At 39.5% G+C, this 25775-nt stretch overlaps 1 protein-coding gene across 1 annotated transcript; it reads left to right on the top strand.

Moving 5' to 3' along the window:
• The first annotated feature begins 444 nt into the window (after positions 1–444).
• On the top strand, positions 445–25775 carry LOC116720554 (lysophosphatidic acid receptor 2-like). Its single transcript, XM_032563883.1, has 5 exons — positions 445–914; positions 11368–11815; positions 16199–16693; positions 17721–17965; positions 23955–25775. Exons 2-5 carry the CDS (start codon positions 11560–11562, stop codon positions 24057–24059), a joined length of 1101 nt encoding a protein of 366 aa, XP_032419774.1. The 5' UTR covers positions 445–914; positions 11368–11559; the 3' UTR covers positions 24060–25775.

Below are 25775 nucleotides of genomic sequence, written 5' to 3'. Positions count from 1 at the left end.
GTTGTCTTTATGTGTCTTTGGATGTTAAGGTCTGAGTCCACCACTGCGCCTAGATTTCAGGCCTATTTGCTAGTTTCTAACTGTAATGACTAAAGCCTCATGTTGACGTGTTTATGGTTGAAACATCAGTGTAGCGTTTTGTCCTTAGTTTTTCCTGGATTTTTCATTTTATGCCATATAGAGAGGAAAAGCAAGTAGGCTGTTTGTGAAATATGTGTGGGCTGCGTATGCCCTGCTTGTTCAAATGGATCACAACTAACTTCGCTACGACATTCCTCTGCTTCCTTGGCCGACCATTATCACTCATAATCCACCTCCCACTTTCATCCTTAAATTCCTCGCTTTCCCTCCTCACGTCGCTCACTCCTCAGCGCGCCTCTGATTGGCTCCTCCATCCCGTCGTCACTCAACAAGAGGAGAGGTGGTGGGCGGCGGCAGGCGGATATGGAGCTCTCAGATTGGCAGAGGCAGCGCAGAGCTCCAGGTACCGCTCCCTTGTGAAAGTGAACCGGGCTGACAGAGAGCAGCAGCAGCAGCAGCGGCGGCGGCAGCGCAGGAGAGTGGCGCACCCTTTCTGCGCCTCCTTAGCGGATGACTGTGCGCAGGTTGCACGCGCTGAAAACTCCCGGAAGCAGCAGGAAAGTTGAGGTGACGCTGACCGCTTTAAAGTTTTTTTTTCTCAGAAGAAGAAACTGAGCGGCAGTGTAGAAACCTCCCACACAGCAGTTTCTGTTGAATTTCGAGCCACTTCTTTTTCTTCTTCTTCTTTTTGTTTGTCTCAGTGCTCAAGAGGCGTTCAGAGTCCTCAGGTGATCTCAAATGTAGGTACAGCCTGACCTACATTAGAGTTGAACAACTCCACGAAATTTGAACTGGATGTACCTGAGGGACAAGTTCATAGTCGCAAGGAAAAGGTGAGTTAATACTACTTTTTAAACAGATTATTATTATTATTATTATTATTATTTTATTTTCTCGTCCGAAAATTAAATTGTGGGGAGAAACTTTAAAGTGGGGTTGAATAATGCGCACGCGTGCAGTTTAATGGTGTTTGAAGGTCGATGTGCTGAACCGAGTCTGGATTTCATTACAACCTGAACGTCTTAACTTGCTGCCTGTTTAAGCCGCAGCAGCCAATTCATCGTATTTCACCCCCCCCCCAAAAAAAAAACAACCAAAAAAAAAGAAAAAAAAGAAACGTTATCTCTTGAGATAAGACGTTTCATTTTTGTTTCTTCCTTTTCCCGGATGAGTCTTGCACATTCCGCCAAAAGACAACACAGCGAGCACACAACGGGTTGAGAAAGACGGGGGATCTGTGCACTGTAAAAACTGTTATCAAGGTTATTAAACGAATCTGCTTAAATTAAGCAAATTTAGCTCAGACATTTTGCATAATTATCATGATGATTCTTGCAGGATTAGCTAATTTCGTTTAATAATAAATCCTGACTAAACGTTTTGATTAGAATCTATGATGATTGAATCAGCCAGTAGCCATTATCTTACATTGTTAGAGAACTGTAAGGCTGAGCTTAGTGGCCTATCAATAAAACTCTTCAAGCTTAAAATAGCATCTCAATGCAAAACATGTTGCTGAAGCACAGATGCCCCCCAAACAACATAAAATTAAAAGTTATTGGTTAGTAAAATCCTGATGGGTGAATCTCTACTTATATGAATTGATCCTGGTTTTGGGAACCTCCTGATGGGTCTTATTTGCTAATCTCAAGACATTTCCTTTCAGAAGATTATAGAAAGAAAAAAAAAACTGCTGTAAATCACACGTTTTCATAGCTGATTCTTTTCTTTAAAAAATTCCCAAGTGGGTAAATACTAAAACTCTGTCTCCCACAGCAACTCTTTCTACCTGAAATAAATTGACTTTGTATGTACAAACTCTGCGACGGCTTGAAATGTCAAAGTTTGCAAAAATAACCAACGCACCAAATCCGTACCTCTCCCTACATTCAAACCTAAAAGAAAACAAAAAAGTGAACTCTTTCTTCTTACGAATAGCCACATAAAATTTACTGCATAAGATCCTTGACAAGAAGTGTACCTCGTTTTTATGTAACGTAGCCTTGTGTCTTGCTAACGAGCTAAATCTGATGGATTACCCGCTGTGGCGGGAGAAGTCACTTACTCCTTTGTTTGCATTGTTGCATAATTAAACAGACGAAACCGAACCTGGATTTCCAGTTATGTCAGCTTTCTGTCTCTACAAGAGGGAAAAGTCCCCGAGAGATGCCAGACCCCCCGGTGAGGATGAGCAGAGTCCGAGCCCTTCTGAGGAGTCTCGGAGAGAGCCGGCTGTCTCTGGCGCCGCATTTGCTTTGCTTCTCCTCTGCTGTTGGAGACAGGAGGAGGGAGAACATACCTGGGTGTGGCTCCTCACTTTAATGACCGGTTTGCATTCGAACTGGTGTTTACTGATCCCAGCTGGTTCATTCACACACAAATGCAGGCACGTGATCCGCAGACAAACCCCACAGCCATGCAACTCCTCGGAGCCGCATAAGTGACACGGTGGACTCGGCGCGGCCATAAAACGTGAAGCTCGGACATGAATGGTTCGAGCTTGAGGTGCAGGAAGATGTTTCATTACTGGCAAAAAAAAAAAAGGTTATATGTGAACAAACGTTTGCATGTTCACAGATTCTGAGTGTTCAAACCACTGCAACGTGGGGGAAGAGTAAGTAAGTGACAGGAAACGATGAGGGTGTCTGAAGTCGGGGGTTGTGAGGTATTTGCTATGTGACCCTTGTTTGTTTTTTCTTCTCCTCTGAACTTCCCCATTCCTAATGCGTGGGTTTTTGTACCAGCGTTCTGTGGAGAATAAAGGTAGCTTTCATGTGCAGCTGATAGGTGTTGAGTTAACAATGCAGTTGTTTGTTTGCCCTCCATGTTGACTCTTTTAAGGTGCTGTGGGATTTCTCAGCACACCCCGAGGACTTATCGTTCATTTTAAAATGTCAATTTAATAGATTGAAGAAAGCCTTTTCCTCAATTCTGCTCCATTTATCTGTTTCATTTTAGAATATCCATAGTTATGACTGTGTTATGTTGTGACTAGACTTTTGTTGAGGTGCATGTTTGTTTTTGGTTTTTTTTCTTTCTTTTGATGAGGCAGAGTTTAATTTTATGGTTAATTTTATGGTTATCACACAATAACATCCCTTTGCCTAATTGTGAAACTGTTTAGATTTGGCTGATATTTTTTATTTAGGGATAATTAGTGCGGTTTTCTGCATGGCAGATAACTATATTTGTAAATTAGGGGACAGTAGTGGACAATATCTATGTCTGTGGATTCTATAGAGAAATGCAATTTCTAGTTCTGGGAATTTTGAATGGATTCAAAGCATTCAAAATCATTTTTAAAATTTGTTTAAGTTGTAAGTCTTTGCCTATTTGTGAATGTATTGTACATCACATTATACATTCACTCATCCTGACGACGTTAGCTTAGCTTAGCTGCTAAGCTAACCTAAAACGGGTTATTAAAGTTTCAGAATTTAATGCACAAACCTATTTTGTTTAAATATATACAAAAATAGTGTGGAATTTGATACAGTATGGAACGCTATAAAGCTGTTTTAAATAAATGAACTAGTTATTTACACTCTTTTCCTTCTGTCAGTCACATAACTTGGACTGGTTTCTGAATCAAAAATGATTTCCTAATTGAAAATGGTTTCTTAATTGTGACCATAAAAATCTGAATCGAATGGCTGGACACTAAAAGATTCACATCCCTCATGTCTGGTGTTGAGACCATCAGAAATTTGTGTCAGATTAATAATCCCTTGTGTTTGCGAATCTTTGATTCGTCTATAAAAACTACAAACCTTTGACAAAGATTTCATTTGGCTTTTACTTTTTTCTCTCACTTAAGTGTTATCCATGTAATATACTTTAAGATGAGACAAATATAACTTTACCACATATACCGAAACTGTTTTTGAACAACAAACTCATGCAGCCACGTGTGGAAAAAGTATCGACCCCCTTGTTAAATCATCAACTAGCTAGCTTGATTAATTTGCTTCAGTTCCTCTTTGCTAAACCTCAGTTAGCTTCCTTGTTATCTTGCCGCCTGAGTGAAACGCTCGTCATCTAACTTGGTGTTTTCTTTTTAAACAGAGTTTTATTTTTCTGTTCTTCCTCTGAGTTTGATTCAAAACACTTGATTGATCCCGAACATAGCTAACTCTGAGTCTTCCTCAGTGACGGCATGCACATTGAAAAAATGTGTTGTTGTCATGAACTGGCAGTGAGTTGCATGGTGCATTCATGGATCTGCTAAAGGTTAGATTTTTGGAGGGTTTTTTTTAAAGAACTTATTTCTCCGTGTGTTTGTACTGTATCACACAGATTATATCACTTACCTCAGCAGCAGCGCACAGACTGACTGATAATACTGAAAAATGCCACACACTGACCTAGTTTATCAGCCATTTGCTACATTGGCCTTCCTCTTGTTTTTAGCTGGTTCCTAGTGGGCCTGTCTCACCATGACATTCTTTTGGGCCAACAACTTGGAGTAAAAATGGTCATTTCTGAAAATGGGTGAATCGTTCCAAAGCACTCTGTATTCTTTCTTCTGCCTTTGATATGTTTCTTGATATTTCAAGGTTTTGAACTGACATCCGCTACAATAAAAGGGAGTGACTGCAGCTGTGTTCCCATTACAAATGAACTTTGTTCATATACCTCTAATGTCAGGAAAACTCAAGTAAGAAGCGCAATTAAAATCACACATGAATAAGGTTGTTTACACGATAAGTCATTAAAAATGTTTGCCGTTATCATCCTACCACTTCCTTTCTTTGTCTTTTCCTCTAGTAGTAACATCCGGTGACTCGTGTGATGCAAAACAAAGTGTCTCTATTTCAGTTTTGCGAAATACGCTAATAAAAACCACTTCATCCTGGCATTAAAACTTTCGAAATTGCCGTGTTCCCATTAAGCAAATTTATTTTTATAAGTCCAATTTGCGAAATTTGGAAACGCAGCTAGAAACAGACTTGTTACAAAAACATTCTTGATTCACAAACTAAAAACCATAAACCTCAAAGACTTAAATACTTAAATGAACTTTTCTTTCTCTGAATGTTGCATTTTTCTCTATACGCTTTTGTATTTCTAGAGCAGTTGTGCATATTGTGCTGCTGATTAACGTTTGACTGGTTGGGTGCTACCTTGTTTACCCTCAATGTTGACTCTTTTGACCGTACCAGCTAGGCATATGGCATGTAGCTAATGTAGGTAATGTGGATTTTCAGTGTCATGCAGATAGGGGCGGTTCTGAGCCTAACAGACTTGACAGGCAACAGGTGCTCTTCTTCTACACATCGAAAAGACTGAAAACAATCTGAAAAAACAAAAATGCAGTTGGAGCAGAACCGTTCAAGGACTGTCTCTTTGGTTGCCAGATTTTTTTTAAATGAAAGGGAAATAGAGAAAGGACTTTTTTTTTCCCCCAAAGATTTTGGTGGCAAAGTGCAGGCACATGGAGAGAAAAAAATTTTCAATAAAAATTCAAATCAAAACAACGTGACCTTATGTTAATTTGTTTCTCTTGCTGTTACATTGTTGAATTGATTAAAGCATAATAAAAAGCTTTAATTTGTTACGTCCAAAATTTAAATATGAGCCTCTAGCTTGGATTTTGGATTTGTAAATCCAGCCCTGGGGGGGAGTACACGCAGTCATGAAACTCAAGAAGGAAATATTCCTCTTAGTATAGTTATTGAGTTTAAAATGTTAATATTATGACAGCGCTTGGAAAGAGAGTTGTCTCTTTCCAAGAGACATGTCTAAAACTTTAGACATGTCTGCACCACTGAACCGTCACACCAAGCAAGGAGAGAGCGTTAACCAGAAAAGCAGCCAGAAGGCCAGTGGGTACTTTGAGGGAGTTTCAGAAATCCACAGTTCTGGTGTCAGGGACAGGACATGCATTAGTCATGTATTCCACTATTCTGGCCTTTTATGGAGGAGAAGCAAGAAGAAAGTCATTGTTTAAGAGGATGGAAAAAAGGATATGAGATGTCCTGTTTGAAGTTTGCTGCAATTCAATGGACCACAATCATGGGGAAATAGGGTGTTGAGACCACAGCTGAACTTTGCTGCTTTCATTTAAATCTAATACTGTGTGTTAATTCATACCATGAGGCACTCTGAAAACACAACACTCTCACTGAAACACAGTGGTGGCACTATCATGCTGTGAGATCTCCAGTCAACAACGGTGGTAAATTTTCCATTTGCAGACGCTCTCTGTCTCAGTCACATCTGGCTGAGCTTCACATTGGTCTTGTCTTTTATGAGCTCGATAGATTACAGTTGTGGTTTTAACAGTCTGTCGCAATAAACCATAAATTAATCATGATAAATTAGAACGTGCTTCATCTTTTCCGCTCCGATTCTGGTTTTTTTTTTATGGGCAATTTTGTTTGGAGACTTAATAATCGATTTCAGTTGTGTATAGGTTTTTATTTGTTTTTGGTTGTTGTTTTTATTTTGTATATTTAAAATGTCTTCCAGTTGCAGTGTGGAGTGTTCTGTACAAAATTAGAGTTTATTAGTCTTTGAGAAGAGGAACTTGCATTACTATGCCATCAACAATAGTATTGTTTATCTCACATGTAACATGAACGGTTCAAGAAGTTAAGAGCCTGTAAGCAGCTTAGTAAACCTCATGCAACATCTTTCTATTAATATACTTTTTTAAAATAAGTGCATCAATATAAATAAATTTAATAATGACTCTTCTCTTTAATCTGGCTTGACCTCCAGCTAATAATGTAACCGATAATGTGATAATACTCTGGGTGTTTGCACTGCAAATCAATTTAACTTGCTGTGCTTGTTTTTATGAAACATAACGTCTTCAACTTGAACTGTTTAGCTTTTTTTATATTTTTTTTTTTACATAAACTAAATTCAGCTTCCTCTTTTATGTTCTCACACTTATTCTCTGACAGTAAAGATAGACTTTATGATTCTTGCTTTCCTGTGTTTGGCGTCACTTCTGCTAAATTAAGAGCTAGGGTTGTTCTATTTACCACACTGTCACGCTAAGTGGAGTCCCCTACACTATCTGGTCTAGAAGGTCACAGTGAATTTTGAGAGCCAAAATATGTTCTAGCATCAGGACCGTGTGTGTGTGTGTGTACCATGCATATAGTAAATTGTGGGGACCATTTTCCTGACATATATTACGTTGTGGGGACCCACTGCTCCTTATGGGGACCGAGTTCACAATGCTGTTTTTGGGTTAGGTTAGGATTATGGTGTGAACTGAGTTTTGTTTAGGGTTAGATGTGTAAGGGAAAGAGTTGGGCTGTAGAAATGAATGGAAGTCAATGGAAAGTCCCCGCAAAGATAGCATGACAAACACGTGTGTGTGGGTGAAAGTTGCTCTGTGTTGGAAGAATGTAATTAATTAATGAAAAATGTTTTGTCTTTCCTCATTTTATGAGCCCTTCTCATGTCGTCAGCTTTATAATTTAAGTTAGATGGTTAAGGCTGAAAGCTAAGGATCAGCATTGCCTTAGGTTACAGAAACAAAGAAAATGTATCTAGCATGAGCTGTACTAACATTATGTTGTTGTAGTAAGAGAGATGTGAGTTTGATCCGTTATTTCAGATCTGATGCATCTTTATTGTCGCTAAAGTTGTGAATGTCGGTTATATAAGAGCAGCTTGGAAGACAGCGCTCTGGTTGGTGCTTTCACTTCCGGCCGCTGCCGCTGCTGCTGCTGCAGACTTTTACAGTCATTCTGCAGTCGTGCTTTTGTTTCGCTGAAATACTCTGATTTAGTAATAATCTGATTAGGAAAACGTCTAATTTGTCTTTCCTCCATTTTCGTTCAACTTTATGGCATTGTCTGTCCCCTGAGTGCTTGGTGGACAGACCACGAGTCCATAAAAGCAGCAGAAAATTTTCCAGTTGTTGCCACTGTCAGAATCCTGTAGCTAAAAACCTGCTGTCTGCGTATTTTTCTGATGGGAGTGGAACAACAAAATCAATAATCATCGGGAAATTGTGTGAAATGGCAGATTCAGATAGTTCCCAAAAAGGAAGATGGCTAGTCTATGAGAAATCACGAGGTCTAAAGTGTGGCCGAGATGATGTGTTGGTCCATTTACTATCTGAATTACATGAAGAGATGATAAAAGCCTTGAACGTTCAAGGACTAGAGGATCTGAAGGACAACAAACATGGATATTAAAGTCTCAATATTTTAGAAAGTAATCATTGGTAGAAATAAAAAGCTAAAAACTGATGTATGAAATCCTTATTATGTTTAAAAGGACACCAAACAACTGCACATGGTACGGGGGACGAGTAAGTTCAATAACAAACATCTGCAGCTCAAAAGAAGAATAAGACTAAACTCTACACCTAAAGTTGTCTCCAAAAACCGTAGCGATGTCACGACGTGCCAGTCACAGAGTTGAAAAAGAAACATCCAGGAAACGCTGTTGTCACCCAGTTTCATCCAAGGTCCAATGAGTTGGTACAAAAAATAATAATTTAAAGCAAAAGATCTGATTGTTAAAATCATAGAGATACAGACCTGTTTAGACTCTGGAAAAAGACAACCAAGTGGGCAAAGGTTATCCAGTACGCAGCCGCTGTCTACAAATCTTTGTGTGCCGATGGTAGGGAGGTGATGACAAACGTCATAATGAGTAAATCGCCAAAGTGAGAAGAATCCGAGTCAGAGCTTGAGGACGACGCCATTCTGGGGATGTGTACCCCAGATTGTTCGTAGACATCTTCTACATCTACGAACAATCTGGGGTAAATTGGTCTGTATTGTAAATTCGTCCCACTTCACACACAGAGAAAGTTCAGGAAAGTGCTGCCTCCTCTTGGCATTGACTTCCTCCTGCACGTTTCTGCAAGAGATTATTGGCATTTCTGCTCAAACTGGCTACCTCAGATCAGAAAGCTATAGCAATGCATTTCCTGAAACATGCATAGCTTTATCTTTTGTTTTCTAAACATATTGAATCAACAGCGCAAGAGTAAAGATTTTAAGGGTTTCTACAGGTTTGGTAGGTTCAGTTTAAGACCTCAAACCATGATGAAGGAGCTTGTTCTCTCCAAGGTGTGGCCGCATGATATATGGAGAATATATTCTCAGCATGTGCAATACTCATACCGCAAACAATTGTTTGGAGCGCTATAGTTGTTGGTTAACATATGCCAACTGCTACGGCCTTGCATTTTTCATGCTAATGTAATATTGAGCCAGATAGACAGTGGAAGAAGCCCGCATTGCTACTCAGACCAGATATGATGAAGCTTTTTCCTTTCACCAGCTCCAGCATGCCTAGCTGTTCTGTGGTACCAAGGAATGCACTGATCTTATCTAGTAATTGTACTGCATCCAGATTTCATTGCACTTTTTGCTTTTGTTTTTAAATTGCTAAAGCCAAGTACTCACCTTTTCTTCTGTGTTGCTGCTGTTTGCAGCAGATTGAACACAGAGCACAGGGTCTGAATCTCTGAAACAAAGTACCAGAACCAACAGAAATCAGGTTGTTTTCCACTTATCTGACCATCACATATACTTAGTTAATGATGTATAATTTTCTGTGGATCCTCTTCTGTGTCCTGCGATGCAGAGGTGGATAAGGACCACTGATTCTGATTTCTGAGAAGAAAAGAGTCTAAATTCTTTTTTATTTATTTATTTTTTTCAGTGACCCTAATCTTCTTTCATGCACTGAAGTTTACTGAGATTCTGCTCTGTATTTTTTTTTAAATGTTGAAGTTATTTCACTCCTAAGACAGCTTTCATGTTATATGCATTTGTTTGGTAATATTTCATTTTCATCCCACCCTTTTAGTCTCCTCATTTCTTTCTGTTTTTGATTTGACGCGTCTTTCCACATACCCTTGGTGAAGGAAGCTGATCACTAAAGATTCCTCCCTGCGAGTGTGTGTGTGTGTGTGTGTGGGGGGGGGGGGGGGGGGGGGGGGGGTGTGTGTTTGTAATACCTTGTGGGGACCATTTTCCTGGCACTATGTTATGGGGACCCATTGCTCCTTGTGGGGACCGAAGCCTGGTCCCCACAAAGGGAAACACTGTTTTTGGGTCAGGGGTTAAATTTAGGACTAAGGTGTGAATTGAGTTTTGGTTAGTGTTAGGTATGTTAGGGTTAGGGTAAGGTTTAGGCTGTAGAAATGAATGTAAGACAATGGAAAGTCCCCATAAAGATAGCCACGCAAACGTGTGTGTGCGTGTGTGTATGCTGCATACTGGTTCTGGATGTTTGGATTGAGATGGAGTTACATAGTTGGATTGCGTAATTGCGAGGCGTGTCTCAGGATGCTTGGAGCTGCTCCGCTGTTCCCACTGCCAAGCGGGCTGAGCTTGGATCTGAGGTCGCTGCTTTGGGTGTCATGGGAGTTTGGAAAGTAATGTCAGACGATGTTCGTGACTCTAAATGCAAGTTTACCGTAAACAGAAGATTACAGCTTGTTCCGGGTCTCAAAGTGAAGATGGAGTTCTGCTCGGAACCGTGGTCTGTTCCCTGAATCCGTGAAGTTTAGTTTGTGTTTGTCTTGTTTCTGTTAGGCTCACGCTCGAATGAGATTATCTCACTGTGAAAAATGTTGTCTAAGATGGAACATGGTATTTGTGCAAAAAATGTCAAAGTTGTATCCCATGATCAAATTTATTTTTGAAGAGATAAGCAACAATTATGTCTGCTGCTTCAAAAATAAACTTAAGTGTGACAAACAGGCAAAAAGAGAAAAAATAGGAAGGTAGAAAACACTTTTTCTCACCACTGCATTTCACAGTTAATATTAGTTAGTAATTTAAATTGTAAAATAATTGACTCAGAATATTATAATCTAAAAGATTTACTAGATGAGCTTATCAGGCAAACTGCTAAATCACAATGAAACTTCTCCATTATTTACCCATCATAGTCGGTGTCTTTTGTAATATACTTTTGACATTACAAGCCTTGGTAACAACACATTTACATTTGTTTGTGGATTGGAAACATTTAGTAAAGGAGTATGTTTTCCTCTGGTAAAACAAAAAACTCTGTTCATGTTAGAATAGAATTCAACTTTATTGTCATTGCACGTCACAAGTACAAAGCAACAAAATGCAGTTGAGGATTTTATAATTTTTGACCTTTGCTTATACTTTAATGCACTAGGAGGCCAGCATTTCTGTTGTACCTGTTATAAAGACATTAAAGATCCAATTCTACTGATTTGACTGCTATTTTAGAGTCAGTGTACTAAATACATTAGTGTTAAAGTTTGTTTTATAATTAATGCTTGTGGTTGTCTCTCTAATCTGGTATTTTTTTTCTTTGCAGACTTCCCTCATGGTGCTGGAAACGCCTTAACAGGTGACGGCTTGGGACTTTGGATCTTTTTAGTCGACTTTCCAACTCATGGCAAGCCGACCTCCAACCTGCCGAAGAACACAGCTGTAAACGTCGCCACAATCTTTGGGCTCTATTGCCCGTCGACTAAACGTCCATCTGTTTCAAGTCTTCTCTGACGCCATGTCCAGCACAAATTCTAGCGTCACTGTATGCTACTATAATGAAACTGTGGAATTTTTTTACAATAACACCAATAAGACGATTTCTCCATCCTGGCGCAAACGGGACTATGCGGTCGTCTCTTTGGGACTGCTTGTTTGCTTCATAGTTATCTTTTCAAACCTTTTGGTCATATTGGCCATTTTCAAAAACCGCCGCTTTCACTTCCCCATCTACTACCTGCTGGGTAATCTGGCTGTTTCAGACTTGTTCTCAGGTAATGTCATTTTAGCTGTTCTCTCATATGATTTTATTGGAATGACTAGTTATTGTGAATTTTATGCAAGCCCAAGTGAAATGCACTGAATTTAAGAAAATGTCTGCTTTTCCTAAAATACTGCACTCTTTATTTCATAATTAATCTTCCATAATTGACTTCTTTATAATCACACCTTAATAGATTATTAATGCTGGAGGTAATTTATAAATTGTTGGACAAAACGCCACTGATCTTTCTATTTGTATATCTCGTCATCAGAACTAAAAAACGTGTCAGATTGTAACATGTATTATTGGGACAGTATAGTAAAAATTATATTTATATAGTTAATTGAATGTATATCATAAATATTTTCTTTAAATTTCATCTGATGGAAATGGAAAGAAAATTTACATTTTAAATGTTTCAAACATTTCAAATTGCTTAGACGTTTTAAACAAACACTTCAAATTGTTTAAATGTTTTAAACAAAGTTTAAAAATGTACCATGTTTTTCCTAACTATTATAGGCACACTTTAATTTTGAAATTAAAAGGCAAATTAAAAAAATATTGTATTTAATTTTAAGTTTTTATCAGAATAGTAAATAATTTCATTTAAGTGCATTAAGGTGAACTAAATGCAAAAAATAAATTTAAAAAAAATTAATTAAAGGGTACGAGACAGCCAAAAGTTGCCAGGTATTCAGCTACGTAAGCCATGCTGACATCAGATGTCAATATTTGACAAAATGTCCACTTAAAACCAAAAAAACTGTGGCAAATTTTATTCCACAAAATGGTAAAGTTTCTACATTGTACAGGAGGAAATTTAGTGAAATGCTTGATTTCAGTGTTTTGTGAAATGGAGGAGACTGGGGTAAGATGAGCCATTTTTTATATTTACTTCAATGCCACCGTAGTTTGTTAATTAACTTGTACATCTGCCTATATTTCAGAATGTTGTGCATCTCTTCAACCAGTCGGAACGAGTGTAAACATAACTGTTTAGATAATACTGCATTTCCAAAAAGAGTTGGCTGATGACTCGACGTACACCGTCCATGTTTTCAAGTGTGTTTGGGAAGTGAACATTAACATTTGGAGGAAAAAAAAGCACTAGAACTGAATCCTTGTTTTGGAATCATAGTTTACCCCAAACCTACCATTTCTACTTTATTTGGGCCCACACTTAAAATGCTACACATGAGCTACGGTACCCCATGTTCTTTCTCATACATGGTACAATTGATATATAAAACTTATGTCTAACCACTTTAACCATGAGGTTCTTACCGCCACACATTTAATTAAATGATCCATTATCTAGTCACATAATCAATGGTTTTTTTAGAAATCACTTCCTAGAAGCAAGGGAAGGCTCAACTTACCTCAGGCTCTCCTACCCTGTAGTGTAAATCCTCTTCTCCACTAGAGCAACTTTACATTTACTCAGTAACATTTACTTAAGTAAATGAATGCTAGAGTGCCTGCAAAAAGCACTTACCCTATTTGATAACATTGCATGGTTTTGTCTGTGAATCATTTTTTGGCAAAATATTTGCAAAAGCAACAAAAGGGCAAAACATTTAAGGTGGTGAATTGGTTTTATAGGCACTGTATGTTCACTAACTTTTGTAAGGCTGACTGTGGTGAATTCGTTCTCTGGTAAAAAAAAAAAGAAAAGACGTTAGTAGATTTATACATGCTTGTTCCTGCATGACCTAGGTCACTGACCTAGCCACTAGTGACATAACTTATCTCTAAAATTCATTTAAATGTTTATCTCTGGTTCAGTGAAAAGGATCCAACACTACTGGGTACAAGGTACAACGTATCCAGGCAGAGCTGATACCTGCTGAACCAGTTGGGAATTTGCCTCAGAGCCATTTTGTTGTCGTTAACGTATGCCACACCAGGGACACAGGAGTGTCTGGATGGTGTCACATCTGCAATGATAAATTTGAATATATCTGCTTTTAAATGGAGCTATGAAAACACTTGAATGTTTCATTTCTCAATTATTTAATCGTCACTACTTTTTCAGGACACACAATTCTAGATTTAACAACATACTGATTTTTAAAAAAATGCTATTTAGGGGCACTGTACAGGAAAAAGTGAACAGTTTTAACCCAGGTAAATAAACACAGTCCTATTCAACGCTGTTTTGCAGTGTGCTTCAAACCTAATAATCCCCTTAGTAAAGGTATCTACATGGGTTTGCAAGAGTATTCCAACCCATTCTCACTCCCTACTCGTCATATATTGACGCAGTGGAAGGTCCGTCGGCATCACATGTTGATGCGTGGGGTACCCCTTTCGCGTCAATATGTGACGTGAGAGGTTTTACCCTATGCCTTACCGTAATTTTTGCCCTAAACCTAACCAAATCGTCGGGTTTTGAAGGTTCGGCAGTCGTTACGAGAACCCTTCGCGTCAATGATCCACGTAAAACATGTGACCTTCCCAAGTCGTCACATATTGACGCGAAGGGAGTACCCTTCGCATCAATATGTGACGCATGGTCAGAGTGAGAATGTGTTGAGTATTCACATCCCCTGTACGTGTCGATATCAGATTATAACCATAAACGTCAATAGATTGAATTGGAATTTTATGTGAAAGACCAACACAAAGTGGTACGCAATTGTGAAGTAGACAATTATACATTATTCAAAACAATCAACTGGAAAATTAAGTGTGCAAAAGTAGTCGGCCCCCTTTTCTCTGAGTGCAACCAGTTGCTTTCAGAAGTTGCCTGATGATTGCTAATGACTAAATAGTGTCCAACTTGTATAAATACATGTTGGTTAAGAGAATATTGGGGAGCAAACAGCATCACAAAGTTCAAGGAACACAGCAATCTGTCCACAAGACAAGTGTTAGTCATCACTGCACAAATGTGGCATTTATGAAAGCTGGGCAAGAAGCCATTGTTAAAAGAAGACCATAGGAAGTCCTGTTTGCAGTTTGCCAGAAGCCATGTTGGACACAGCAAACGTGGAAGAAGGGGCTTTGGTCAGACGAGACCAAAACGGAACTTTTTGGCCAAAATGCAAAACGCTGTGTGTGGTGGAGAACTAACACTCTGAACACAGTCACTTTCTAAGGACGTCATTTAAACCCTGTTTCCAGTGGTTTTCTAATCGGATTTGCCACAGTAAAGCCCAGCCAGATTAGTCTTCCTTTACAGATCCTACGCGATTATCTTTTTTCGTAACCCCTTCAGGGATGGTACGAGCCAGGCCCAGCAGCGTATTGCACGCAAGCGGTTTGATTATCAGTAGACTGCATTCGTTGATTGGCTCATGAATCCCTCCTCAACCAGTCTGCGACAAGACCATATAAATTGGCGAGATGACGAGCAGCAGATCGATAATTCCATGGTCAAACCCTGAGGCCTAAACCTTTTTATCAGTGGGTGCGGAAGAGCCCAAACAGCATCAACTGAATAGAGCATCCCACAATAGATAAATGCACTGAGATATTTCGGAGAAAATGGTCGGTCGGGGTACAGGCACACATTAGTATCAATGTAGCAACGACAAGGCCTGCCCACATTCCCACATACATAGTGAGGAACAGACTGCCAGTGGAACCTAGAACCAAACCAGACATTAATTAGAATGACACTTGACGATTGAGAGGGAGGCTTTAGCTGTTTGAGTGACTTGTGTTGAAGTGGTAACACCTGAAGCTTTCATAACACTGGCGCTTCAGGTGTGGAGTTGGACGATCCTAACCCAGACTGTACAAAGACGAATAATCTTTTTCTTTGGATGCTCCAAGTTGCAACAAAAGACTACTGCTATCCAGAGTTTCCCCCAGACAACTTGCTAAGCCTGGGGCCCTAGGGCAGTTTTCCAGCAGTCCGCATTGTTTTTGGGTTAAAAGATTTTCAAAGTTGACAAGAAATTTAAAAATATCACTGCATTGGAAGACTGGACGATTAGTACCTAGACACCAACTAGAAAGTCTTAAAAAAAATCCAAACTAAAATAAATAAACGATGCTTAGCTTGTTGGGTGCACAAGTAAAGCCTGGTGGCCCGCCAGACTTATACTACGAGGGGAAACCTGCTATCCATTTGGCAGAAAGCAGTTTGTGTAAAGTGTTTTTTGTTTCCTCACATGGAATTGCTTTTAAATTGACTAAACTTAGTCAAATGCAGTGTTGGTTTGTCAATTTGTAAAGAACCCGGTTTCCTTTTAAATTCAAAGATATTTGAATATAGATATAAGATATTTCTGAAAGATATTTGAAAGAAATGGGGGAAAAACAATTCCACTAACTGGTGCATACTTTTTCAGACCAGGGGAAGGGAAAACAACCTTCGTCTTCAAAAGTGATAACCATTTTTGGGATGTGATTAGTAATTTCTTGCAAATTTTCTCCTCAGGCCTTGCCTACCTCCACTTGATGTTTCACACTGGCCCTTGGACCATAAGGCTATCTCAGTACCAGTGGTTTGTTCGCCAAGGGCTAATCGACACCAGCCTCACGGCCTCCGTCCTCAATCTGCTTGCTATTGCCATGGAGCGACACCAGACCATCTTCAACATGCAGCTGCACAGCGAGATGAGCACGCGGCGGGTTTTCATCATCATATTTTTCATCTGGATGGTGTCGATTATTATGGGCCTTTTTCCCACAATGGGATGGAACTGTCTGTGTGACCTGAAGAGGTGCTCCACTATGGCGCCGCTCTACAGTCGCAGTTTCCTGGTGTTCTGGGCGCTTATCAACTTGATCACTTTCTCCATAATGGTGGCCATCTACACCCGGATCTTCTTTTATGTGAGGCACAAGAGCAGGCAGATGTCTGAGCACACAACCCCGACCAGACACAGAGAGACCGTTCTCGGCTTGATGAAGACCGTTTCAATGATCCTAGGTAAGTCAGAAACGCATGTTAAATGTGTTCAAGATGAACTCCAAATTGTGTAAAATTATCTTTGAAATAGTGATTATTTCATCCAATTACTTGGTTTCCTTGGATATACATAAGTATTAAATAAAACCAGTTACTTGGTTTGAGAGGCAACTGCTCCTTATGAGAACTGAAAATAGTTGCACTGTTTTGTAAATGCCTTTACATGTCTGTGCTTGTCAGGGCAATCCTTGCTTCCCCAACATCCCTGCATTCACTCCTTTCCTCTCACTCAGCTCTTGTTTTTTGTTGCCTTTCCCTTATTTATTTATTTTTTCCAAATTTTCCCTGCCTCCTTTGCCGCTCCTCAAGAGCCACTGAATTCATTGAATTCCTTAAATTTTTAAAAAAGTGTTACAAGCCTTTGTCCTGTCACTCAGCAGCCGATTGACCTGTAAACTCTCGAGCGCGACCGGGCCAGGAGCTGCAAGCATAATTCCAGTTCTGTTTTCAAAAGAGGCTTGGATGACAATCTTGGGCAAGCCTCGGCTTGTAGTCCACGCCATGCATATGTGTACTTTCAACTTTGAATAATTTGCATTTAACGTTGACTTAATTGGTGTCTTAAACCTGCAGTAGGAGGGAAATTTTAGCTTAAACTTAGAGGATAGAGCCAGGTGACTGTGACCACTGGGGGTTTGTTTGGCTTTCTAAGGAATGCATGATATGTTTAGTGTCCCAGTGCTTACTACCACATTCTTTTACCATTTCTGTCCAGAGTTTGCATATATTAGTGCTCAGTGTGCCCCATGTGTGCACATTCCTGAGATCCCTAATCAAGTATTATGATAATAAAACCTGATCGTACAGACTAAACCCATTCCACAAGCCGGCATGTTCTGCGTCTCTCGGCCTGTTGGTCCGCTGTGAGTCCGTCAGGGAATTTCTAAATCACACCGTCGCCTAGCAACGTCTTCACCTTCTCGTTAGCATAACTTTTGTCGATTTTTAAGTTGAGGATCTTCTAACATCTTTGATTTCTCCTCAACAGGCCTCTTCGTGCTCTGCTGGACCCCGGGCCTCGTTCTGCTGATGCTTGATGGTCTCTATTGTGAAACATGTAAGGTGCTGAACTACGAGAAGTACTTCCTGGTGCTGGCCGAGTGCAATTCTTTCGTCAACCCCATCATCTACTGCTTCAGGGACAAAGACATGAGGAAAACCTTCAAGGAGCTGCTGTGCTGCTTGTGCCGCCGGGGCAAGGGCCCGTCTGATAATGACTTTACCACCCTCGAGGTAATGTCTGAAACCAACGAAGATGACAACACCAATCACAAACAGAAAAACTATTCACAATAAAGACTGCTTTTGTTTTCAAGTCAGACACCTTAGCCGAGCGCTGCTAGTAACTTTTGGGCAGTTTGATTGTGTCTTAGCCCATTTTACTGGAAAATCTAAACACTAAAGTAGAAATGTCCAAGTACAGCTGGAGTACAAGCAAAGAAATCTCCCAGGAATATCAGTTTTTACATTCTAAATAATTTAAGTACTTTTATATTTTGGATTTGTAGTCCTGACTTACAAAAACCCAACCAAACTGAAATAACCTGTTAATTTGAACAATAAGAAGCAGATGCTAATGTTAGCATTGTTAGCAACTAACCAAATTTTAGTTCTAGCAAATTTGTGTTTTATTGTTTGTTTAGAAGGGAGTTTGTAGAAGGTATCTGGTCTGAATAGCCATCCAATATAAACGGTAATTTGCAGTTATGATTAAATTCTAAACAGGCTGATTTTTATGTAACGCTTTGCTAGTCGCACTGACCACTGAAATGGTTTTCCATGCTAGCTTTCACTCATTTACACATTCATACACCAATAATCATCACATTGCAAGAATACATGCTAAAACATGCACAACCCCAAATTATGTCGGAAGATGACTTTTCTGTCTTTGCTGGAAACTTCATGTTTTTGGCAGCATTGGGTTTATTAATTAACTTTAATTTTTTTGTAAATTAAGCAGTCATTCTGTCATTGCTTTTGCATCCATAGGCAGTCTGTAGATTAAGTTAGGCTTATTTTCTTCTAATTTTAGTTCAGTTGTAGTGAGTACGCTTTAGTTGAATCTTTGTAGAGTTGATTTTTGATCTTTGATTTGCTTTACTTTTTGTTTACCACATTTAATCTAAGATTTTCATTTCAAATTTTGGCTTTAAATATACATCCTAATTGCATTCAAATAATGTTTAATCAATGGGTAACCAACGACTTATGAGCTCTTTTTCTTTTTTTAAAAAAAACTGGATATTTACAACAGACATTTTAAAGATGTGGACTCTGATTTAAATTAAGGACATAAAGGGTTAAACATCTTGAAATTAATCTGAAAACTTTATTTGCTATGTATTTTCTTTATAAAATTACACATTAATGCAATGAATTGTTAATTTTTAACATTTTCTTCTTTTCTTTTGAAACATCTTCGTCCACTTCTTTAGAGGTTGCTGCAGAGAGTTAGCTGGAGGCAAACTCTTTAATTCCAGTGTTTTTTTTTTTATGTTTAATCAAATAGCTGGTGTAAGCGTGCGGGATTTGGTCTTTCTCTGGTCACATTAGTTCAGTTGGACATAACTTCCACGCCGTTGACGTCATTTCCTTTTTCCGTATCAGCTAAACCAGTGGTCTCCAGTCCCCAACCTTTTTATCACCGCGGACCGGTCAAGACTTGGCTATTTTACTGCTGGTTTCCCTAACTGGGAGCGAGAACCCAACCTGTTGAATGTTGAATGTGACAGGTAGCCAATCAGAAAACGCAGTGATGTAATAAGCACGGAGGGGAATCCCAAACGGCTGACATGACGCAGCCGAGAGTCCGGTGGACATCGGAGATGATATGTGGAAACTATCATGTGCTTAATAAACATGGATGTTTATACAGTTAAAACTGTAAACTACAAAAAAACATAACTCGCCTCCAAATCACTGTGCAGCAAATAGAGCGGCTGCTCCCTCCGTCTTTTATCAAACGCCTTTTCTTTTTGTTACGTCTTTTGTCGCTTAAAATGAGCCACAAACTATCACTGCTGTTTCTACATCGTCATCCGTGTTTGATTATTCTAAATTCACGTTTGGTATGTTGGGGGTTTTATTTGATTTTCTTCTGGAATCGGGATGTTCTGAGTGGAATCGGTTCTGTGGTGTGTTGCTCCTGCCGTGTGGCCGGAGACACGAACCGATCGAACCTGTTGGACTTTTATCGGCTCTGTGGTCACAGAGGTTTGGAAAATCGGCCGATAATCCTTAAATCGTGCCGTGTGAACCAGACCTAAAACTCACAAGCTCTTCTCTCATCCCTAACGCTCTCTGACTCTGGTCGCTATGGTAACGTTTACATATCCCTTCAAAATAAGATACAGTAGCACCACAAAAACGAACATTTTACTTTCGTGAAAATTTTAACTCACGATAACGACTAATGGAGCCCTGAGCTTATTTCTCTGCAACCAGACGGTCCATCTGGGAGAGATGAGAGACAATAACACCAGAAGTGTTGCTGATGCTCAAGGTTCTTGGTCTCTAGTGGAGAAGCAGTTTGAAGCTTCATTCCCTCATTAACATCCGGTCACCAGATCATGCAGAGCTTGGAATGTGGGAATCACCTGGCGGGATAAATTCATTCTCCTGTTTCTTCTCTGGGCCTTTTCCCTTTGTAAAGAAACTTTCCAAAGAATCTGATCTGTTTCTGACTCATTTTGCTGCTTGTGGCTCAATGTTGGCGCAAGACGTAACCGAGAGTTAAAGGATTTTCAAAATAAAAGATCCTCCAGACTCAAATAATACATAAAATGGAAATATTTAATTATTTCTTGCACGGCCCGGTACCAATTGGTCCGTGGACCGGGGGTTGGGGACCACTGAGCTAAACCACAAGAAATAGTTTTCGTCTAGAGGCATAAAATATTGCAAAGATTATGTTTCAGTCGCAAATTCTTTGATAAAATTGCTTAAAGCGGTTTTGACAGTGGGAACATTAACCCTCCCGTGAGAAGGAGACTGGTGTTTCTGTTCTTTGTAAGCGAACAAAGAAACAGCCTGAAGGCTGTTCAGTTTTAGCATAACTCTACTCCTGTTGCCTCGCGTTTAGCCTCGTTGTTGTGATCCGTTCATCCTCTCCATGCACGACCCGGTCCACTTGCCTCGGCTCCATTTTGTTCAGCCGTTTGCTTGGCTTGCGAAGCGTCCGAGCCCCTCGGCCTTTCTGTGAAGTGCGTGTCGAGTTCTTGCATCTTTGTTGACTTTTGTCGATGCTGCTTATGATGAGCAGGAGAGCATGAACCAATGACAGACTGTATGGCTTAACAGGAAAACGATTATTACGCTTACCTGTCATCTGCTGAACAGTTGATATGCATCGGTAAGTAAAACAGGTTTCTCTCTGGAAACTTCTAACAGCATTTCCGTATCCTGACTTCATTTAGTATGCCTCATTAATACTTGAAAGTAAGGTTGTATTGATTTTCTAAGGCTGATTTAGTAACGCCATTCAGATTTTAACAAATACTTTTTTTTTTTTTTTTTTTGCCTAAATAGTCATTAAATGTACCGACAAAGTGTCTAAGATGGCTGCGGTGGGGTTCCTGTTCACCGCGAACATGCAGACGTCACCTTGTTTATTTTCGGATAAGATCGGCAATAAGATCTTGGAATCTCATGGAACCGTTTACATTCATGACTGCTATGATTTTTAATGACTTATTTCATAAACAAGCTTATTCATAGGAGATTTTTCTTTTATTTCTTATTAAATGGAACGGCGAAGTTGTGGTGTTTCTTTTATATATTTTTTTAAATTAGCAGAATATAGACACACATTTGTAATGGAAACGCAGCTATTTTGATTTTCTTTGAACTTATTTTGTACGCGGAATGTCCCCCATCCACATTTCCATCACACCTGCAGGCGCTTCCTGCATCATGTCTGCATGTCAGAGTGCTGCGCTCCAGGGTTTTTACCATCTAGGTGATCTTCTGTACACCCAGCACATTCTACTGTAGATATTCAGTTACTCTGCAAGTACCGACTGGCCTCAGCAATCCACTCTCAGGATTAGTCATACGTCCTCGTAGCAATATTTCCATCCGCACCTCTTGCGGTTCACGTCGACCTAATTCAATAAACATGTTTTCTCTCGGCAGAAAAAAGTCCGGAGGTACTTTGACTAGACCTTTTAAGGGCTTTACTGCTTTGTGCTCAAACCAAGCCTCCTTTTTTTATTATTATTATTTGCTAAACTCACCCAAATTCCTGGAAGCATTCCGCTGCCTCATGCTAATGTCACTTAGTTGATCGTCACCACAACATTTCTGCCTCATCAGTGCAGTGTTTATGAGTCTGTGTGTGTGTGTGTGTGTGTGTGTGTTCTTTTGTTGCAGTGTCTTAACTTGATCCAGATGTTTACGGGGTTTTATACCAGGTCACGCTTCTTGCCACACATCCTCTGACTTGTTACTCCGGCACGTGCGTTGTAAACATGCCCTCGCGCAACACGAGCAGGAAAATGCAGTCACACGTATCTCGTCCGTGTTCACATCGACGTGTTGACGTGAGGGCGCCAGGAGAATGTTTTCTGTGTTGTTGGGTTTTTTTTGTGTGTGTGTTGTTGTTGTTCAATGTCCAGATCAAAAAGTGGAGGCTGGACAAAGACGAATATCTCTCGTCCTCCGTTCTGCTTTTGTTGGCAAGATCTGCACTCCCTTGTGCAATTTAAAGAAAACTGTAATTCATTTATGACAACCACATTTGTATAGCCGCACAAAGTCATTGTCTATACTTCAGTTAAGTCATTAATACACACGTATATATACTTTTTTTAAATATAGATATTTTAGTGATGGTGTTGGGATTTCATTTTATATTCATATTATTTTTGTAAAAACATTACAACTATTGAAAATAAATGTCCAACATGGCTACATGTGTGTTTTTATTTCGTTGTCCGCCTGCTTTGTTTGGTTAGGACTTCTTTTGTTACATATATCAATATCTCACACTGAGATATTTAACTTTCATTTTAAGATGGTTCACATGTCCGCTGTGAATCGTGGTAGTGGCAGCATCATGCGGACACCTGGCTGGGACGGACCCTAAGACACACACCTCCAGAGCTCCATTTGAAACCTCTAGATTAAATTATGCCCATGTTTTTAAAATGGCCCAGTCCAAGTCCAGATCCAAAGCGTTGTTGAGAATCTGCAGCGAAACTTTTACGTTTGTTTCGAAGATGCTCTCCTGCCACTCTGAGTTTGACAGGTTTTGTGAAAAAAGGAATTGTCAAATTTCTTTCAGTGTCTTCATGTGCTAAACTGGTAAAAAAAAAAAAAAAAAATCCCTCCTCCAAAAAAAAGAAAAAAAAAGTTGTAGCTGTAAGTGCAGCAGCAGATGATTCAGCATGGAGGGGGAAGTGTGTTGAACGCATGACAATGTTTTGAAGTTTTTATTGGTAAAGCAAATGAAGACAAATTCCATCTCGCTTTCCTTCCACGTCGCAGTTTGGCTTTACGTTGGTCTGTCACATAAAATCAGCATAAAATGAACCAAAACTTCTGGTTGGTACATTTTAACGTTTGAACGTCTTTCTTTCGTTTTTCTTTCTTTTTTTTTTTTATAATGACATGCTGCAGCAAAGAAACACACAATAACTTTATTAGCTGATAACAAACACTGAGGACAACAAAATAACTTTAAAATGTCTGTAATCTCTTATTGAGTCCATGTTCACCCAGTCTTAACTACTTTGGGTTTTGTTCTCGTTTCAGTCAAATTTGGTTCTGAATCCAGATGCGGTTGGATTAGTTCTAATATGTATGATTACACTAATATTATTACAGTCCAGATTTTAAAAAAAAAATCAACCATTTAATTTAGTGTTGGATCATGAATAGTGATAACTGTCATAAACTAAAGATTGATTTATTTATTGCTCTTTGGCGCCCCCTTGTGACACAGCACCCTGAACAGACTGTATTTTAAAAGAAAGCGCAACTCTAGCAGTTGTGTTGTTTGTTTGGTTGGGTTGGGGGGTTTTTATTTCATGTCTTTCTCTTCTTGGGTTCTTTGCCTCTTTTTGCTGGTTTGGACTTGACTAACTCCCTCTCCATTGTTTTTCTTTCTTTTTCTCTCCATTCCACTTCCACTCACGCAAACAACCTGTTATGTCTCCTCCTCCTCCTCGTTCTTCTTCTTCTTCTTCCCATCTTCGCCTCTCCTGCTGTCTGCCTGCAGGAGTCGAGGCTTCGCACCATCCGGAAGGCGACGAAGACCAACGGGACGCCGCTCATGAACCACGTGTCGGAGGATCACGCCGCCGCCTCAGACGGCTTCCACTGACACGACCTGAAACGCTCCCTTGACGGTATCTACCGATGTTCGAGTGCTTCAAGAGAAGATGGCGCGCCTTTGACCAGCAGGCGGACATGAAATCCGAGCGATTTCAATCCTCCTTTCAATAGACTTGAACTGTCTCTGAATGCGAGCTGCACTCCGGTTTTAGAAGCACTCCACAAATCAGCAGCAAGAACAGCATGATGGCGTGCAGAAGAAGTGAAAGGACTGTCACCAAGGTGGCCATTTTGAAAAAGACCAATGCAATGTAAGCCCTGCCACACTGTGCTTATGTGCGCGCAAAAGCTGCTACATCAACTCGTTAACCTCTCTTCCTGTAGATTAGAAACATAATTGCTAAAGCGAAAAACGGTAGCTTAAAAATCGCTCCGAATTACGCTTTGTGGGACATTTAATACTTACCATCTCGCCTTGATTTCATAAGAATCCAGATTACAAATAGCTAGTTTATGAAAAACTTTTTTCCCCTCCATCGTTTCCCGCTTTTTCTACAAAAAGGCAGCTAAAAGTTTGCGACGTAGCATAGAGATGATGATGATGATGATGTCTGTTTGCACCAGAGATTATTTTATAAAGCAAGCCATTAACTGTAAATAGTTAACGTTGTAACTTATCACTGTTTTTTTGTGCCGTCTTGAAACCGTCTCGTTGTTGGTTGTTAATCTGACATTGAGCTCGCAGAGGAAGGACTTGCTGACACATTTTCCTTTTTACTGTTTTTATTTTACAGTTAAGAACTAGATTTTTTTTTTTTTTTTTAATGGTTTATTGTTTTTATTTGGGAGATTTCATCAGTTAGAATCAGAATCAGATTTTAGGAGCTACATTTTAAATTTTGTTTTAACTTTTTTTTTTTTGTCCCAGTCCAGCTCTTTGCAACAGTATCCACACCCTTTGAATTTTCTCACATTTTGTCACCTTACAAAACACAAACTTCAATATGTTTTACTGGGGATTTTATGGGATGCATCACCACAAAGTACTGCAATATGAAAATATGTAAAAAAAGAAAAGTACATGTGTATAGATTTCATGGAGCATGTTAGCTGCGTATGGATTTCTTCTTGCATCTGTTCAATAAAGGCCTAAATGTAACTAATTGTGTGAGTTTTGAAGGGAAATGGTTGGGTTTGATTTTTTTGAGGAGTTCAGATGAATGCCACACATCTCGTATTTCACTTCCCCTTTTCACATAATGCGACTTTATGTTGGATTCTCACACACAATCCCAGTAAAATGTATACTTTGTGGGTTTTACGTGGGAAAAGTTCAACGCCTGTGGATACTGTTGCAGCGTTTTTGAGTTTTAAAAACTGTTTTTACACATCAGGCTGGCTCACGCACAGAGGGCCTCTGTGCGTTTTTCTTTTTCTAACAATTACCGCTGCAAGTTTTTTGTTGCACGGTACGTCTCTGTACTCCAAACTTTTTTTTTTAAGGGCTGATTTGAGATGATCTGTTTGTTTTGTGCTGATATCCCAGGAGCCGCTCGGCTTCGTGCAAAAATCAAACCGACGTTGCTTCTACTTTATTTTATTTTTGGTATCAAGCTGTGCAGCAACCAGGATTAGAAATAAAGCAAATTACATTTAACATGAAGTGAAACTGACAGGCTAATAAGTCACAAACTTTCTAGTTTTTACCACAGCTCTTTGTTTGGTTAGTGACGATATAAATCTGTCATTAAAAGCTTTAAATACA

The sequence above is a fragment of the Xiphophorus hellerii genome, chromosome 5, assembly GCF_003331165.1.
Source record: "Xiphophorus hellerii strain 12219 chromosome 5, Xiphophorus_hellerii-4.1, whole genome shotgun sequence".
Taxonomy (NCBI): Eukaryota; Metazoa; Chordata; class Actinopteri; order Cyprinodontiformes; family Poeciliidae; genus Xiphophorus; species Xiphophorus hellerii.
Note: the sequence above shows the minus strand (reverse complement) of the source record. Positions and strands in the feature narration are given on the sequence as shown.